Source organism: Leucopleurus acutus (assembly GCF_964270905.1).
Source record: "Leucopleurus acutus genome assembly, chromosome: 8".
NCBI classification, from domain to species: domain Eukaryota; kingdom Metazoa; phylum Chordata; class Mammalia; order Artiodactyla; family Delphinidae; genus Leucopleurus; species Leucopleurus acutus.
Window position 1 is genome coordinate 32,410,127 of NC_139151.1, and position 20,566 is coordinate 32,430,692.

Consider the following 20,566-nt stretch of genomic DNA (forward strand, 5'->3'; position numbering starts at 1 on the left):
TAATAATAAAAAAAATAATAATTATACCACCTAACACTTGAGTACTTGTCGTGTCTCTTGGACTGTGCTAAGTGCTTACATATATTAAATAACTGAATCCACACAACAATCCTCATTCTACAAAGAAAGTAAGCTATAGTGATATTAGGTAATTTTGCCCAAGTTTCCAGAGCAAGGGAGTGGTGAGTCAAGATTCACCCAGGCATTCTGGTACCAGAGCCAGCACTCCCAACCCCCCCTCCAAGCTGCCTCACTGGAGAAACTGAGAAATTTTCAGTAGAATAAGAGATAAGAGTGTTTGCATTTAAATAGTGCGTGAGGATGTAAAGTCAGAAAATAGATAATTTGTTTAAGATATTACTTCATTAATTGATATCCTAGTGCCTATACCATACCAATCACTATGCAAGTACCATAAAAACTATGATCTCTGCCCTGTTGTTCTTGGGCTAGGAGAGGAAATGGATAAAATAATACCTTGAATAGGAAGCAAGACTCAGGAAAATCTTAATTTTAGGATAGTGAAGACTTAGGCATGCTCAAGTGATGAAAAACAGGAGCCACTATCATGGAGAATTTGAAAATTCATCACAATTCATCTATCAACTTTCAGAGAGTGGTAATTTTCAATAACAATAGTCCCCTTATAGTCACAATTTTTGAAGTTTTGACACTATTGATGTAAAACATATAAATCAATTAGAGTCCTAGAAATTTGACATTATGTGGTTAATGTGACCATCACTGATAGCTAAATTCAGTTGCAAACATATTTTAAGTCTGAATTATCTGCTCTGGGTGTCTACACTGATTAAATTTCTACTTAGTATTTTGTAGAAATAGTTCCAATGTAATATTCTTCCCTCTACATCACTCATTTCTACTTTCTTACTATTTTTATGCAAACTGGTTCGCAATTATAGAGTTATACCTTATCAAAGGCATTTTTTCCTAAGGGCAAAAAAAAAAAATCTGACATAAAAACTAGATGATGCTATAAATTCTTGCTTGCTTACTTGATTTAGCTACCTAGCTGACTGGCTACTGCCTGTATTCCAAAAGCGTGGATTTACAATGCAGGCATGTAGTGATAAAAAAGGTTTGTATAACTTAAAATGACTGGATCTCTAGAGGCTACCTTGTTTCTCATATGAAGGGTGTTTCAAATGAGGGCATGGAAACTAGTAAGTACTGGCTTCTGTTTTTGTTGTACACCTTCCAGAAATTTTTGACTGAAGACTCTGTGTACTAGAATTCTTTCCACACAGAGCTGACTGATATTTGAAGAAAATTTTCATTTCTCCAACCAAGAAAAATATGATTTATCTTTTCCAAGCTTCACTCTTGTTTTTAAATCTATGTATTTTTACTTGTGGAGAAGTTATACAATGTAACTGTGTTCATCATTCTACGGTAAGAATTTCAGCAATATTATTTCAGCTAGGAAAGCATGATTATATAGTTTTCAAGATATATATTAGATGTTTGAAAAGATTAATTACAGTACTCAATATAATTTATGGGAAAATTAAAGTGTTTATTTAGAAATGCTGAGACTTATGCTTAAATAATATTACTTTTAAACTTAGGAAACCATAAACTGAAGATTGACTCAATACATTTCTTGTGAAAAATTGTTAAAGAAATTGCAGGCCTTGGTTAAAAACTAGCCAACAACTTTCCAGTTAACTTTAATAATGAAATATCTGGTAGGTAGTAAAAAAATTCACTTTGCTTAAAAAAACTATTCTAGAAACTTTCATACTTCAAATATAGTTTTGTGACTGGTTACCTAGGAAATGTTAAAATTTAGAATTAGAAAATTTTATTCAAAACAATGTCAGAGTGATTGATAGCTAAGATAGTGTATGCAATACTATGAGTAGATTGTGATTTGAATCTCTATACATTTAAATGTTGGCTTATAATTTTTAAATGTTATAAAATGTATTTACCACTGTATCAATACTAAATTCCAAAGTTGAAGCAAGAATAAATTCTAAAAAAGCTACAGAAATATTAATAACAGTTCTCTATACTAAAAATTTAAGAATCTTATTTAGATCTAAAAAATATAGTTGTAACCTAAGTTTTTGAAAACATCTACTATGTCAATTATTATAGGAGTTTAGGGGAAAGAGCAAAAAGTTAAAAGTAGATCTATGTAACAAAATGTAAGCATCTTTTTGGGCAAATATCTTTTATATTGTGATTAGCTCTTTACCTTTCTCTCAATATCCAGGTCAAAGAGGACAAAGCTTGCTATTATTTTCTTTAAATTACAGAGTTATTCTAAATCACATAACTTATACCAAAGGATGTTTTAACATTAAAAAAACCAGTAGTGTGCCAACAAGAATAGATACCTTTGGAATGACATCTGTAATTGGCTTTCTTTCTTTTTTCTTTTTGAATAGTAGTTAGTACTTTTTAATCTCCTACCCCATCTTGCACCTTTCTCCTTCCTTCTCCCCACTAGCAATCACAAGTTTGTAGTTGGTTGTTGGCTTTTTATTTTAAGTTAAATTTAATTTTTTAAAAATTTATTTTATTGAAGTGTAGTTGATTTACAATGTTGTGTTAATTTCTGCTGTATAGCAAAGTTATTCAGTTATACATATGTAACCGAATATATATATATATATATATCTTTTTTCATATTCTTTTCCATTATGGTTTATTACAGGATATTGAATATAGTTCCCTGTGCTACACAGTAGGACCTTGTTGTTTATCCATTCTATATATAAGGTTGCTGGCTTTTAAAAATGATATCTGTTGTTGATTTTGCAAAGCAAAATTCCGTGCTTTTTTTCTGTTATCACTGCTACCTTTTTAAAAAATTTTTTTTAACTTTTTATTTTATATTGGAGTATAGCCGATTAACAATATTGTGATAGTTTCAGTTGCACAGCAAAGTGACTCAGCCATACATATACACGTATCCATTCTCCCTCAGACTCCCCTCCCATCCAGTCTGCCACATAACATTGAACAGAGTTCTCTGTGCTATACAGTAGGTCCTTGTTGGGTATCCTTTTTAAATATTCAGTGGTACCTTTTAAATCTATGCATACTTTACCTTTCAAATCTGTAAATACTTTAGCTTATACAAGAGCGACAATTCTCCTGCACATTTTCCCCAAACTACGATTCCTAATAACTAGTGGCAGAAAGTGTTTTTGGCATAGAAATGTTGTAGGCATCTCAGGGAACCTTCTTAGTACCCATTCAAAGAACTTCAAATTGCACAATTTCTGGAAGAGGGATGGTCAGAACTATATCGCACATGGAATTGTGTAAAAGTTAAAGGTCAAGGCCATAGAGCCACCACACTAGAACGTAGACCCTAAATGATTCCTTTTAGAATTGGAGAAGAAAAAAAGAGAGCAAAAATAATGAATTAACATATATTTATTGTTCATACCTAGAATTTACCCATAAGGTTTATTTGTGGAAGTTTGAACTAACCAGTTAATTATGTTTTTTTCTAATGATCATCCTTGTATATGTCCTGAAATCTCATCTTTTTTTCTACACTCTTCTTATTTATGACATATTAGGTAATATAACATATTTCATATATTTTTTCTTATTTCTATTTTTTTAATATAAAGGATTCTCCAGTAGTTAACATTGTAGAAGATGAATCTAATGCAAAAGGTGAAAGTAAAAGTAATGCTACTGTTTATAAAGAAGATTGTGAGGAATCATGTGATGTTAAAACTAAAATTACACGAGAAGAAAAACATTTCATGTGTAGTAAGTATTAAAAATAACCACAATTGGGCTTCCCTGGTGGCGCAGTGGTTGAGAGTCCGCCTGCCGATGCAGGGGACACGGGTTCGTGCCCCGGTCCGGGAAGATCCCACATGCCGCGGAGTGGCTGGGCCCGTGAGCCATGGCTGCTGGACCTGTGCGTCCGGAGCCTGTGCTCCGCAACGGGAGAGGCCACAACAGTGAGAGGCCCGCGTACCGCAAACAAAACAAAACAAACCCCCACCCACAATTATACAGGTATATGATTTATTATTTCTAGGGTAGAGATGGAAAAATATACCTTAGCATTTGTGTGGGTCATTTTATATATATCCTGATCATCCTAGGTCAGGAGTTTTATGTGTCTGGCACATAGTAGGTGCTTCGTAAGTGTTTGGTAAATGAACAAATCCTTCTTCTGTATAATATGGCCCAGTGACACCAACTAGCCACAGAGGGAAGGGGCGAGCCACAATGCACTGATGGTATCAATTCGCCTAGCACTATTTTCTTACTTCCGTCTGAACAAATGGCAAATTTCACCTGAGTTCTGAGAAGGAATTCACTAATATTGAGTAAATGCTACAATAGATATAATACAAATTCACAGCGAATTTATGTAGCAAAGCATAAAAAATAAAAAGTTTTTAAATCTCCATTTTTGTTTAAAACTAGTAATAGTGCAGTAATTTTCATGATCTATTTATATGTACATAGGCGGTGAAATGAGACAGGGGATCAGAAAGGGAGGAGGTTCTGATCCAGTTCTTATAGGACTGTAACTCCTAGGTCAGAAAGTATAAAAAGCTCACTTTATTGTGTTTAATTCTATGTGTAACACAGGTATCTCAGGCTTCTCAAACCTATGAGTGTGGCTTTAGATCCATTAAGACAGATGTCTAAATCCAGGGAGTATCTAATAGAAAGTGAGAGACTGAAAGTAAAAATGAGAGATGAAGCTGGGTGAGGTAGATTTTAAAATATCATGAATTATTAATGTGATTCTACTGCTAGAGTAAAAGTTAGGAACATAGAAATAAATAATTTTTAAAAGAAGAATGTATGCCATAATGTGTGACTCCTTTTGTTGTAAAGGACATCATCAGTATAACTGAATAAACTTGGATAAAATCTGAGACGTGCATGGTAGTCAATGTTTATTTCCTGACTTTTATGGCTGTGTTGGGGAGAATGTCTTTGGTGTAAGAAAAACACACTGAAGTATCCAGGGGCATCATGGTGGCATGCTGAAAAGAATTAAGAAAAAGTTCTTCATACTGTTCTTGAAACTATTCTATAAGTAAGATTGTTTTAAAATAAAAACAAAAGTACATAGTAAAAGTTTAACCAGAAACCAACCAGCTAAAACTTTTGACTAAGATTTATTATGAGTATATATGTATGTGTGTTTGTAATTTGTTTATATAAAAATATAGCATTAATAGAAAAAAGTTAAAGAAAGATTTACTTTTAAAATTAACTTACATGATATGGAATTATTGCCTTTTACTTTCTTATGTAGTAAGAATTGATGAGTCTTGGACCTCCTGCTTCTGTACCTCTCATCTTATAAAGTGAGAATTGATATTCAGAATGTTGTCTCGCATTTATATCAGATTAACTTATTTGGGGGTAATCTAAATTATTAGGAAGCATACTTTCATTGCGAGGTATTGAAATAATTGTTTTCTTGGATAATCCTGAGTTAAACAAAAAAGTACTAACTAGAATATGCAATTCTATGTATTAGATTGAGCTTTATTGTTACATATTTATCCAAAATCATTTTGAAATTATTTTTCACTGTAATTGTTTTCTATAACAAAATAATATTTAGCAAACACATTTTGTTATGATTTAAGGAAATTTGCAAAATTCTATTGTTTCTTATACACGAAGTACCAAAAAACTACTAAGAAATATGATGGATGAGCAGCAAGCTTCCTTGGATTATTTATCTAATCAGGTATGGATTTTTTAGAATTGTGTTGTTATTGTATGTGTACATTGATATACTTAGCTAGAGGTATAATTGTTTAATTTTTTAATGCATTAAAGTCCATACATCTATTTAGTGCCTACTATGTTAGAGGCACCATAGTAAGCCTCAGGCAAACAGAAAGCAATAACAACAAAAAAAGATCTTCACTTAAAGCTTATACAGTCTAAGAGAGCAGAAAAATGTATTGAAAATGTTGTGACTGCTGTCAGAAAGATGCACCAAAGAAATTTAATATCTGAGCTATGAGAAGTGTTCCCAGATGACAGAGATTATGAACTGAATCATGAAAGATGGATAAATGCTTCAAAGGTCACAAATGTAGGGTAAGAAGAGTAGGACCTTCCATTCTGGGGAACTGCTTGAAGTGGTGCAGGAGTGGAGTGGCTGGTGAAGTTGAGGTGTATAAGGAAAACTGACTTAAAGAAATAGGAGCTAACTCATGCCACACCAAGGAGTCATCGAAGTGTCTGAGCAGGGAAATGCGATGATTAGATTGACAGCTAGTGAGGAAGATGACTTGAGGAAGAGCAGAGGGAGGAGACAGGGAGATCAGATAAGAAACTACAGCAAAGGAGCAGGCAAGATACAAAGAACAGATCTGCAAGAGCAGTCAAATGCAGAACTGGGCAGATGAAAGCAATGTGTAGGAGGAAAACAGTACTCAATTTAATGATTGCTATTTAGTAATGCCTGTCTTTACTGCTTAGAGCAGTAAGGAATTCAAAAGAAAAATGGACATTATATATATTTCAAAGCTGGATTTATAAGAAGCTTAGAGATATCACTTGTAAAATTCAGCTAAGAGAGTTTTGTTCAAATATAAATTTGCTTAAATGTATGCATGTGTGTTTAGGTTAATGAGCTCATGAATCGAGTTCTCATTTTGACTACGGAAGTTTTTAGAAAACAGCTGGACACTTTTCCTCACAGACCAGTTCAGTCACATGGTGAGAACTTTGGTATTTCACCCTTGTCTTTTATTGCTTAAAAATTTCCTGGACAGGTTGGAGCATTTAGAACTTTTGTTTAAAAAATACAGCTCATTATCATCTAACAGACTGGAGGAGTAATACCTGCCAAATTTCAACCCAGACAATGTGTACTTTCCTGAATTGGGAAGCTTTTCTGACCATTTGAAAGCTATGGCTGTATACAGATATTCTGAATCTGTTGAAAATAGCATAGTTTTATGTAACTGAATTCAGGCTCTCCTTTTACATTTTAATGTTAATAATCAATCTTCAGCTAGAAGAAAAGAAGGTCTCAGAATTCCTCCCACCTGTAAAAACTATTTTTAACATGTTTGAGATGTTTCAAATTGGGACACAAAATTTGAAAAGAAAAAGAAACTTAAGACAAAAGAAAGTGGAATTTAGCACTGTTTATACTAAAACAATATATAGTAATTCCTAAAGTCATGGGTTTCTAAGAAAAGTGCCCTATATATCTTACAGTTGTGAATTAATAACAAAAAGTTCCAAGCAAGTAAATATTTATTGACAGCCTAGTGAATGATCTTTCTTTTTTCCTTACAAAGAGAAGGAAATAAACTGTTACTGAGAATCACCTATGTGTCAGGTACTATGACAGGCACTTTCACATGTTATTTTTTGTTGTTCTATTATATCTCATTTATTTCCCATAAGTGAGTAGTGTAGGTAGGTAGTGTAACATCGTGGTTATGAGCATGGACTCTGGTGTCAGATCACCTGTCTTCAAATCCCTCATCCACTGTTTCCTTGATATCAGTTTCCTCATCAGTAAACTGATAGTACCTACCTCATATGGTTCTTATGAGAATTAAATGAATAAATACACCAAAAGCTCCTAAAATATTGCTTGATGCATAGTAAGACAGTATAAGCATTCGCTATGATGATCTTCATCATCAGATAAGGAATACGGAGCCCAGAAACATCTGAATAACCTGTTCATATTTATTTGGATGGTGATGGCAAAGCAGATATTCCAACTCAGATTAGTCCTTCATTGTAAACTTCTATTATCATATCTCTGAGCATAAAGTTATTATGAAAATGTCTCTTAGCAATTCAGAAGAAGGCAACAAAATACTGTGCGCTAGGCACTGTGCGAAGTGCTTTATATTGATAATGTCTTACTATGTATATCGTCAGAATAACACTATGAAGTAGATAGTATTATTATTATAACAATATTGCACATGAAGAAAAGTAGTTAAGTAACTTAGTTAATGGTTCTGGCTAGTAAATAGTAGTACTAGGAATCTAACCCAAGCTTCTGGCTCTGAAGTATCAGGCTTTCATGTGTTTTTTCTCTTGGTAACTGATGCTGTAAGGGTTGAATTTGTTTTATCACATTTATAAAAGATAACACAAAGTAAAGTAATCTATAACATCATATCTACATACATATCTACATATCTACATAAAAGATAACACAAAGTGTAAACTATAATATCATATCTACATAATATATTTACAATCCCCTAGAAAGGGGAGTGCTTAAGAGAAGGTGATTATAGACTGCTACAGTTCTAGCTATTGTCAACAGAGCAGGCTCTAGCCTCAGCATCATTTTCTCTGGTGAAGAAAGTGATTTCCCCCTCCTCTCCCTTTGCCTGTTTGTAATGGTGGGCCCCAAAACACCAGAAGCTCTGAAATTTCAAATAGTGGAGAAAGGATGTGTCAATAGTAATTAATCTACTTATTCCTTTGGATTTTCTCCTCCTCATTCACACAGATTTCTGTTACATATTATGTTCCCAAAATAAGCCTAGGTTTCTGAAAGGGCATTATTTATTGGACAAGAGAATGCATAATCATAAAATATATTAAATAAATGTTGATACCAAATGGAATACTAATCAATAACAGTGAGTTAGTTATTAGTGAAGGTTTATTGCAGCATAACTTATTCAATCCCAGTTCCTTCACCTATCTATCTAGTTTCTTCTTATTTCTAAAGTTGAGATAATTTTTCATTTTCAAAAAGTTAAAATCATCATCATTACAGAACATTTTAATAATAATAATTTCAGATAGCACTGTCAATTCTCTTTTATAAAATGATTGTCTTAAATGTATATGTGGAAATATCCTAAATAACTAATTTTACTTTTCTAGGTTTAGATTGTACTGATATTAAAGATACCATTGGTTCTGTCACTAAAACACCAAGTGGTTTGTATATAATCCACCCAGAAGGATCTAGTTACCCATTTGAGGTAAAGTTTTCCCTTATTATATGGAATAGGATAGGCATCTAATTTATTTAAATAATATTAGAATCTTAATTGTTTTAATATTTTATTTTTTCTTAACAATTTAAAAATAAATCAGTGTAAGTTCCAGTTTCAAAAGTTTTGTTTTCTGGAATTCTTTGCCCAAACCACAAACCAATAAAAGAACTAGAGGGTCTTTCACTTTTCTATTTGAGTGTTCATGGTTACATTCTTTAAAGTAAATCCATTTGGTGCAAGATCTTATATTATCCTTACAGTAGGCAGAACTATGCAAAATAAATACTTGCTTGAATTAGCTTATGGATATTAAAAGATAATTGTGTGCTTTGCCTTGGGGCTTGCTAAAAATACTTTAGTTTCTCTTCCTACACTTGGTTATACTTTCTTTGGATGATAAGTGATTTTTTGTGATTGTATAAAAAATTAATAATTAAAAAATCCTTTCACTGAATTGTGAGACAGATTGAGAAGCTGATCCATTTCTTAAATCAAATAAATTACTCATATTTATCCTTAGTAGTTCTATACCATGATTTCTAGAAGAAATTTCTACTAGAAATTGTGTTATTAAAATTAGTATTATAATATTATATATTACATACAGTATATATAATATATAAACATTATATATATATATAATTTTCTGGTTACTTTTTTGTGCATAAGAAATTTATAATACCAATATCATACCTTATTGATAGTCTTTATTAAAATATTAAAATATTTTTTCTAAACCAGTTTCTCATCTCAGAGTTACTAACATTATTTTTTGACATCTATTGACAGGATGTCAAAAATTGGGAATTAAGTGGGAAATAATTTTAAATTACCTAAATTACTTCACCTACAGATTCAAAAATGGACCTGAACAGATGTGAAAAGGGAAGGCTTCTAATTTTGTGAAGAGTGGGATGCATAATTACCTCTTTTGTGGGAAAGTGTTGGTTCCCTAACTTCCTCCACACTGCCTTTTTCTGTCTGTGTGTGGGAAGTTTCTGATGGGGAGGATTGGTCTGATTTTCTCTCTGTGTCACTTCTATGGGTCCCCTACGGTTGTCCTCTTAGAGGCATTTAACAGAGCACCACAGATGCACCTATGAGTGCCTGCTGAGATGGGGCACAAATCATGCCTTTCCGTCTGAAAATCCCAGTCTGAACACAGGCCTTCCAGGCTTTTGGAGGAAAGAAGCAATCAAAGACAGGCACACAGGCACATTTAACACTGTTTGTTTTTTTTAAAAAATCAGTATTTTAATTAAAAGGAAGAGTTAATTTATAAAGAAATACATTACTCTGCCATATCAGATTGGTACAGTTATTACTCAACTGAAAAATATTTATGGAGTTGAGGAATAAGAGGGTAACCTTAAAATGCTACAAACACATATGTTAAAAAAATGACTGATACAGGAACCACAATTAGGTTTGTTTTATAATAAACAGTATTATTTCTAGAGATTTTTAAAAAATCTGAATACATTAATGACATACAGTTGCATTGAAGCTTTCAGTGGAAGTATCTTCTCTTTCTCTAGGCTTTAAGGGTGAAGTATGAGTTTTATATAAAAGAATGAAAATAATATTATATTATTTTTGTCTTTTCTGGGTTTATTTTAGGTAATGTGTGACATGGATTACAGAGGAGGTGGATGGACTGTGATACAGAAAAGGATCGATGGGATAATTGACTTCCAAAGGTTATGGTGTGACTATCTGGATGGATTTGGTGACCTTTTAGGTCAAATTTTATTTATTTCTCCTCTTTTTTCTTCTTTTTGATAATATGCCTATGGACTCTGTCTCTATTGGTCAAATAGTAAAAATAGCAAATCCTTGTGAATATAAAAATATGACAAATTACCCTCTGGTTATATGACAAATTACTTAAAATAAATAGGTCTTCAGTTGAGATATGAAAATCTTTATTTTTAGTTGAAATGTGATTTGAGTGAAAATTCTAAATTGTGTTATTTATTAAGTATTGACTATGCTCTCAGCAGAATTCTGACAGATACTCAATAACTATTTGTAGAATGAAAACCTGAATGAGCAGGGACCTTGAAATTCTTGAGATTTGTGCTGTGTCTACATAAGCAAATGAAATAGAGAATTGAGGTCCATAGCTGTAGGAATTCAAATTATGTAAATGTCAATAAAAATCACTATGCTCAAAACTTGGAAAATGTAAACCCCAGGTGAACTGTAAAATCTGTTCACGTTATTACCAAATGACAACATCAACTTTTGCTGGTGAATAGAAGCACCAGTATTTCTGAACCCTGAAGAATTTTACATTAATTGGAACATTTGCAGGTGACTTTGATCATTTTCATGCTATTATTTTAAGTTACTGTTGTTATAATTTAGAGTCTTTAACATCCCATAATAATGTCATCCAAGGATTTAATAAGTGGTGGTGTTTGTCCTACTGCTAAAAACCCTACAGCATGCCAATGATGTTAGAAGGGACATGAAATGTAATAAAATGTCATAAGTAAGGCCAAATAGCTGCCATGCTATGGAATGCCTTTGAAATACTTGTGTTTTCTCAGCATTACCTCCAATTTTCCAGTAAGGGCTGCCTTCTGAATTGAGCTGTCATAGATCTGCAGGCTCTAAGTTGTTATCTTCCTTACTTAATGCTTATTTCCATGGGAAAATTACCTGAGTTTCGACAAAAAATGTCTTCAGGAAGGTATACTTCACATAAGCAGACTGCTTTGTACTTGGCCTATTTAAAAAAATAAACTTGGGATTAAGGAAAATGTATTGTTCAGTTAAATCTGAGGTTGGGGTAGAGGGGAAAGATGGCAAGGACACTTAAATAGTAGTGTCAGACTGTGAGAAACTAAGCAGGCCCACCTTCCTTCTTGTACTTATTTTTTACTTCCTATACTCCCTTTCTTCCAGTATTTCTTCAGAATACTTTTCAGTTCTAAGTGGGTATGTAGCTAAAATGCCCCTGTAAGGCCTGGAGAGTGACTTAGTATCTTAGCTATAGTTTTAAGATTTGAATTCTGTCACATTGTCTCCCAGCTCTTGAAGTTTGTTTTGACTAGAACCTTACTTCCTTCAGTAATTTCATGATTCAAGCAGAGGGATATACTTCAGAGCAGGAGTGTCTACATTTAGGTTATGCCACAGTGGGTAGAGGGAGGTAGAAAGTCATTGGCTAGAACATGCAAAAAGAATGCAGTCTGAATTAGGGAGTTCAATAATCCATCTTGGATCTATAATCATCTTGAAAATATTGACCCTTAACCTGAGTATGCTCCAGTGTTGCTACATTATGTCTTCATTCATAGGTAACTGACGAGCTTCATTACAACAAAGAAATATTTGTTCACAAAACATTATTCTCAAAGACAGAAAAAATAATTTCTACTGAGCATTTTCAGAAAATAGTTCTTTAGGAGTTGCTGATTTGGAGGCTAAACCTCTTATATTTACTGGTACACATCATTTTGTTACCTGTCATAATATTTGAACTCATTTTTTATTGACATGCCTTAAGGTAAAACTAGACTTTCTACGTGATCTTTAAATGAATTTTTGAATTTAATTTGGGGAGATAAAAAAATGAAACAGAGACTAGTTATCCCAAGTCTAGTAAAGTAGAAGTGGGAAGATACACATATATATATGTTTTGGTAAATTAGGCAAACACTGACAATTTGAACCAGGGCAATCTAGTCTCTCAGATAATTTATGTGTGCCATCTTGGAGTTATTGAAACACTAAGCAAAACCAAAGACTTAATAACAAAGGGTTATTCTAACTTGTATTAAAATATATTTAAAAAAGCATTTTTTTTAAACAGGTGAATTTTGGCTAGGGCTGAAAAAGATTTTTTACATAGTGAATCAGAAGAATACCAGTTTTATGCTGTATGTGGCACTGGAATCTGAAGATGACACATTCGCTTATGCATCATATGATAATTTTTGGCTAGAGGATGAAACAAGATTTTTTAAAATGCACTTAGGACGATATTCGGGAAATGCTGGTAAGTTTTTTATTCCTAAATTTACCCAAAAGATTTAAATATAGCTGACTCAATATTAGATGAAGATAAAAGTAATGCATTTCTTTTGGTATATGACACATAACTGATAACAGAATAGGTTAGGAATGAGAAAACTGGCTAAGTCTTGAGTTATGAGACTCTGCTATGATGGTTGCATCACCTTGTGACTTTGAAGTGCTTTATACACTTTAAAACAATTTTGCCATATGAAATCACAATTGATTATTTAGATAGCAAATCTGTGGGGCAGGCTGGGAAGGCATTATTTACATTTTCATGTACTGAGAGGCTGGTGTTTAGAAGTCATAGAATGTTAGAGCTGATCTTCACTCTTCTCACTCTGCAGGTTAAGAAACCTGAAAGATTAAGTGACTTGCCCAAGAGTCCCAGCTCATCACGTCTGAGCAAGGGCAAGGACCCAGGTTGATAGAACAACTAGTTTAGTGAGGTTTTTTCTTTTTTTTGGCTATATCTCGGTACATCTACTCATTTCTAAATAAGTTAAATTTTTAGAACTTCAAAATACTTGATATTAAATTCATATTTTGATGCTGATATTTTTAACTTGAGTTAATACTAAATTCAGCTCTCCTGTTCATTGCTCATCATTGTACTTGTTCATTAGGTATGTTTAGTGTTAGAAATCCAAAAATGAATGAGTTATGTTCCCAGTTCTTTAACTGATCACAATATAGAGAGGGAGATTAAATAAAACTGAAAACACAGAATACCGATAGAGCTTTGAGGGCTAAAGAGAAAGAATGATTCCAATGGATTACATCCAGGGAAGGGTAGTTTTCAACAAAGAATTAATGGTAGAGTCAACCTGGGATGCTTTGTGAAAGTACATACTCATGTAGAATCTGATTCAGTAAGTTTGGGCCCAGGTATTTGTATTCACTAGATGGATATGTTGGCATCCTTATAGTTGAGAATCACTTATCTGTACTTGGAGGAATGGATAGGCTTTTGGCAAATGAATGTTGGCAAACAGAGCAGCTTGAGTCAAGGCACAGAGGGAGGAAAATTACTGGGCATGAGAAATTGTCTGGTATGGATGGAATCTCTGATATCTGAGGGGGTTTAGACTTAGGATATTAAGCAAAAGTCTGAAATTTAAATATTGACATATAGAGACAATTTTAAGGAGTTATATAATTTTTGAGGCTTCATCTCTAAAAGAGTAAAGAACTATCTAAATATGGAACATACAATGTTAGGAAAAGTTTATGTGGGATTTCTCCAGAAGATGACTAGGATCTCATTAGAGGATACAATTTATAATGGCAAGAATTTTTTCATTTTGGAAGCTTCAAATTTTGTCATGCCTTATTCTGCCTTTTCCCAATAAAGTTGTTAAGTAACTTTCAAATGTTGACCACATAATATAATCAAGATAAAGAAAAAGATGTCAAAAGAATGTAAAGATAGCAGTATAGTTAAGTATGATCAGGTATTTGGTAGAGGTGAGCCAGACATTTGACTTTGAGTTCAGAACAAAAATAGAAATATGAAATTTGAACATTTGAGGAGCACAGTTGTTCCATGAGGACACATTGCCCTGGTTCTAAAACTTGAGAGACATTTCTCTGGGTTCTTAGCGAAAACAAAGTGTCATGTTTTCTAGTTACACTCGGACAGAAAATGTAACAGTGAGTTTTAATGGGCCATTTCTTTAAAAATAGACCTATGCATTATATTTTTAGAGTAAATTATTAAATATAATCCAGTGAGGAGCTCATATAATGTATGATCCTTCTGATGGTTGGACTTAACCAGGGAGAGTATCTGTGGAGGGATCATATAATTTAGGTAATGCTCCTTAAGTGTTGTCTTTCTCATTTGAACTTCTGAAAGGTTTTGCACCATGTGGTATTGAAAATGATATTCTCCCTGCAAATATGTGCAATTTTGGCATTTTGTTCCTATGAAGTGTATGGTCAGAGAAAGGGCTGGGGTACAGGATAGGCCACTACCATTAGTGAAGTTCTCCAGGTTCCTCAAAGACATCTCAAAAGACGCCAAACATTTGGAACATAATGAAACAAACGTGGGCTTTGAATTCTTCAAAGATTTTACATAGCTTCACTTTTTTTTTTAACATCTTTATTGGGGTATAATTGCTTTACAATGGTGTGTTAGTTTCTGCTTTATAACAAAGTGAATCAGTCATACATAAACATATGTTCCCATATGTCTTCCCTGTTGCGTCTCCCTCCCTCCCACCCTCCCTATCCCACCCCTCCAGGCTGTCACAAAGCACCGAGCCAATATCCCTCTGCCATGCGGCTGCTTCCCACTAGCTATCTACCTTACTACGTTTGTTAGTGTGTATATGCCCATGACTCTCTCTCGCCCTGTCACAGCTCACCCTTCCCCCTCCCCATAACCTCAAGTCCGTTCTCTAGGAGGTCTGCGTCTTTATTCCTGCTTTACCCCTAGGTTCTTCATGACATTTTTTTTCTTAAATTCCATATATATGTGTTAGCATACGGTATTTGTCTTTTTCTTTCTGACTTACTTCACTCTGTATGACAGACTCTAGGTCTATCCACCTCATTACAAATAGCTCAATTTCATTTCTTTTTCATAGCTTCACTTTTACTTAGTGTTTCAAACATCTTAGCAAATTTTATCTATAAGTGAAATCTAAGTACAATGGGACTAATTAGAATCTTTTATTTATATGGTTTAAAAGAAACAAACAAACATGACTTCTACCCCTGCTACTTAGTTAGCCAGGTTGCCTTGGCCAAGATACTTAATCTTTGAAGATTACTGTGACTATCAGGGATACCATACATAGAATATCCAATGTAAGTCTTTAAAATATGGTGGTGTTTTAACTACTATCCAATTAGGATGCGTATCATATGGAGAGCCATGAAGAAAAGGCATACCTCAGTGTTATAGCTGATTTTTTTCTTCAGGGCATTGGGCATATAATATAAACTTGGTGGCCACTAAATAAAATCAAACAAATTTTGCTGTTATAAATTTGTTCCTGAAAGGTAGAGGTTTCACTTTCATCCATACCTCTCTATCTAAAGTGATGTAAAATGGTACTGGTATAAAAATTTGTGTGTAAATTATTTTCTTTTCCTAAATTACCAATTACCATATTATTCTTCCCCAAAGTATGACAGGTTTATACACCATATTTTTGACCTAAATTATCTGCTTCTGTCTACACAGCCAAGCTTCCATTTTGTGATTTTATATCGAATGTCCACTTATTCATGTTTACATATTCTGAGCCTATTTATATGAAATAATTGGAATGACAAAATTGTAGAAATGGAGAGCACATTACCCCTGGTTACCAGGGGTAAGGGATGGGATTTAGTTTTTAAAGCATACGAAGGAAACTATCATTCAATTTATACTGCTACTGTTTGGTCCTTTCATACAATTATGCAACGATTTAATAGTTTTCAATTTATTAACTGATAATATGCAAAGTTTTCCTAGGCCATCACAGACCACCATAATTTGTTCCAACAAATGTCTACTTAAACATGCCTATCATGTTGAAGAATTTATTACGAGATTTTGGCATATTGCACCCGGAGGAGAGATTTTAATATAACACCTATTAAAATATAATTTAAACCTTAGTTCTGGGATGTAATGCTTTTGCATAATGGGTTGGTAAAGGTTGATTAAAATTACAAAAAAATGCCTTTAAATTTCATCATCAAAAAAATCTATTTTACCTAGGTGATGCATTCCGGGGTTTCAGAAAAGAAGATAATCAAAACGCAATGCCTTTTAGCACATCAGATGTTGATAATGATGGATGTCGCCCTGTATGCTTCATCAATGGTCAGCCTGTGAAGAGCTGCAGCCACCTCAGTAACAATACCGGCTGGTGGTTCAACCAGTGTGGTCTCGCAAATCTGAATGGCATTCATTACTTCCCTGGAAAATTGCTTGCAACTGGAATTCGATGGGGCACATGGACCAAAAACAACTCACCTGTCAAGATTAAATCTGTTTCAATGAAAATTAGAAGAATTTACAATCCATATTTTAAGTAATCTCATTTTAAATTGTAATGAGTGTTCCACAGTTATTTTTAATAATATATAAACAATTTTACATAGTTTCTCTTTTTACTGAGTGTTTCAAGCATATTAGCCAAAATTTAACCATAGGTGACATCTAGGTATTATGAGTCTAAATAGAAATCTTTAATTTTGTAGAGTTTTATAAAGGAAAACATGGTTCAATGTATGCTTCTACTACTAATTATATTAACAATATGTAATAAAATTTGTTTTGAGTGTATTGCAACCTGTCTACCTGGAATCTGTTGTCCTTTTAAAAAATTTTCCCTTTTCTTTAAAACATATAAACCATAGTGCATTATTAGGAAAATTAAAGAAAGTGTTATATTTATTTCTATATTTATTTGAAATGGCTAAATATATAATCTACAGATAATTTCTGTTGAAGACAATTACAAGGAATAATTTTGTGCAGATTAATATATAAGCTTCACATAGTTTAAAAACCTTACTATTTCCAGGTGATTCCATAATATTTTACAGGTAATAAGAGTTTGCTGCAAAAATAAAGTCCTTCTTGTTTTCCTATTTTATTGTGGTTAATAAGTTTATTCTTATTTGTAATGAACTTACTGTACATTTGCATACTGATCAGTTGCATTCTAAAACACATTTATATCCTAACTCTCTTTAAGGCAATAGGAATGGTATGAGCTTTAAGTGAAGGAGAAAGAACAATGAATCACTGGTCTAGAGGTGGCTCTAGGAGCAAGCTTTTTTTAGGAAGTTGGAAGGAGTTGGAGTGGTAAGGCTTCCATGGGAAAACACAGCAAGGAATGTGCTAGACCACATTCAGTTAATTAAGAAAATTAGGGTTGAGTGGAAAAGTACTTTGTCCAGAGTTAGGGCTATACAGTGGGTAGAAGTAGCTGAAAAGTGAGGTGGGAGGAGGTCTGAATTAAAAATACATATGAGGGTATAGAGATCACGGTGAGTTATCTGAGTACAGCAGAGGGCTTAGTTTGATCAGAACATAGAACCTCATCTGAGTTCAGGGATGAGCAAAAATGACATGGTCACCTTTCAAGATTGCTTTCACTTTGATCTCCTCACCAAGCAGTGAATAAACCGTGTACAGATTATAGACGGGATACAGTTGCAAATGGTTGAACATGGTTCCCCATGGCTTCCTGTCCATCTCATAGAAGCACAGTTGAGGTTCTGTGTCTTTACATTGGAGTAAGATGTCTACTAGGTTGCAGGAGCAGAGAACTGTAGGTTCACTGCCTGCAGTGATATGAGTACTAGAAACAAATTTATATACAGTTAAGGAAATAATTTTGCTACTCAGCAAGCTACGTCTAATGTGTGGATTCTGGACCTTGAAATTCTTGGTCCTATACAGGGGAATCTCCTTTATTGTACTGCAAGGTCTAAGGGCTTCACATTTTTACCCTACCATAAAGGTTACGGAGATACTGAGGGTAAAAGCAGAGTGGGAATAAATGTTGGGATGTTAAGGGAATGACAGACCCAGACAAAAGCAAGAAATTTTAATTTCTCTGGGTTTGGGAATAAGAAGATGTATTTGACTTTGAATGGGTAAGAGACAATGGCCCCCAGGATGCCTTATGAGAAGGTGTGAAAGTACTAAGAGGCCTTAACCCACACTGCAAACGAGAAGCTATATTTTGGTTAATAATCCTGAGCTTCAGACTTCCAGAAATGAAGTGACCTTAACCTTGGGAGAAGTTATGGTATCAAGACAACGGTTCCTTTTTTTGCTCTCTATTATCCCAACACCATGCCCACATCTCTTAGAAGTAAGCATAAAAGATTGGAGTATCATACCCAAGGTCTACATGACATCATTGTAGATTCATTCTTTCAGAATCTGAGGACTTTTCTGGATAAATGGTCCCATTTAAAAATACAAATAATTTATTATTTTGTCAATTTAATTATCAGTAAAATTGAAACTGTGTCCAGTTAAAAATCAAAAGGAAACTATACAGATCCAAAATCTTCTCTCTATACCAGCATATATTAGTTATAAATAAAAAGGTTAACATTCATAATAGCTTTGAGAGCTATAGAAGTAGGCTAATAATCTATTTAAAAATAATTATAAAACGTTACCAAGAAACATAAATGACTCTAAATAGCAGCACAATCATGTTCTTTGAATAGAGGACTTGGTGCAAATATCCCCAGATGTATGAATGGAGTAGTGGGTTTGAGAACCAAGAGCAGTTTGGAGTTGCAAGAACAATATGTGAGGAGGACTTAGGTCATGCCAAGGAGATCACTGACACACTGCTTCACTGGCATATATGAAATAGGGTTTATTGGGGAAAAATGTACAGGCTGGCAGGTAGGAGAGCCTACTTATGCTAATGAATAGTGCATTCCGGGAGGGCATTTTTGTAACAGTACAATTTCATGGTTGAGAAAGTGGCTTTGTTTGAAAGGGGAGCTCACTCACTCAGCAGCTGGTACCAGCTTGTTCTTTCCATTGACCCACTGCAGATCCTCTGAGCCTGTTCCTTTATACCAAAGGGAGGGAGACTATTTGGATCTGTCACCAAAGTAGTCCATAAATTTAACATAAGGACACCATGAATTGTCAGTACGATGTTTTTTACTTGAGAAAATTTGAAGCGCTTCTTGAAGTGTAATGAATGAGAACAGATAATGTTTGAAAAAGAATTGATATTGTAAATATATTAGTTTTTAAAAATTATTATGGGACAACTTACCACAAACTTAGTGACTTTAAATTAAATGACACTCATTTACCAGCTCACTGTTCTGCTCAGGGTATTATGATGCTCAAATCAAGATGTCATCCAGGCTGAGCTCTCCTCTGGGTTCAGGAACCTCTTCCAAACTCATTGGTTGTTGGTAGAATTTATTTCACTGTGGTTGTAGGATTGAGGCCTCAGTTGTCCATCTAGTTGTGAGCTGGGACCACTCTCAGCTCATAGAGGCTGCCTGTGGTTCCTTGCCATGTGGTCCGATGTGCAGTTTATAGGGTGGATATTTGTTTTCTTCCAAGGCAGTCAGAACAGCTCTCTAACTTCCGATTCTGCAGCCAGCTAGACCAGCCACAGAAAGCTCACTGCTTTAAAAAGAGCTCATGTGATTAGGTCAGATGCACCTGAATAATTTTATCTTCAGGTTAACTGATTTGAGACCTTAATTATGTCTGCAAAATCTTTTTGAAGCCGTACATAAATTAGTGTTTAACTGAATAACTAGGAGAAGGTATATATAAAACGGAGTCTGGAAATCTTGGGGCCATCTTAGAACTCTGCCTACTGCAATAAAGTGACAAAATAATTATGAGAAAAGCAGAAAGGTCAGTAGAGTACAAATTCTACAATTATTAAAAAATATATAATGTAGTATACAGGAAAAGTAGAGTTTTATATTAGTGGGGGAGGAGACAGATTGAAAAATGGCAAAGAGGGAAAATTACTAACAACTTGAAAATAAAAAGGAACATCTAATTGTACAAAAATAGATTACAGATTCATTAAACA

At 33.8% G+C, this 20,566-nt stretch overlaps 1 protein-coding gene across 1 annotated transcript; it reads left to right on the forward strand.

The window, feature by feature from the left end:
- Positions 1–1,317: 1,317 nt before the first annotated feature.
- ANGPTL5 (angiopoietin like 5) lies at positions 1,318–17,051 on the forward strand (the record flags this gene model as incomplete). Its single annotated transcript, XM_082844416.1, has 8 exons — positions 1,318–1,413; positions 3,618–3,762; positions 5,622–5,725; positions 6,615–6,708; positions 8,866–8,966; positions 10,602–10,722; positions 12,805–12,990; positions 16,732–17,051. 8 exons carry the CDS (start codon positions 1,318–1,320, stop codon positions 17,049–17,051), a joined length of 1,167 nt encoding a protein of 388 aa, XP_082700542.1.
- Between the last annotated feature and the right edge of the window lie 3,515 nt (positions 17,052–20,566).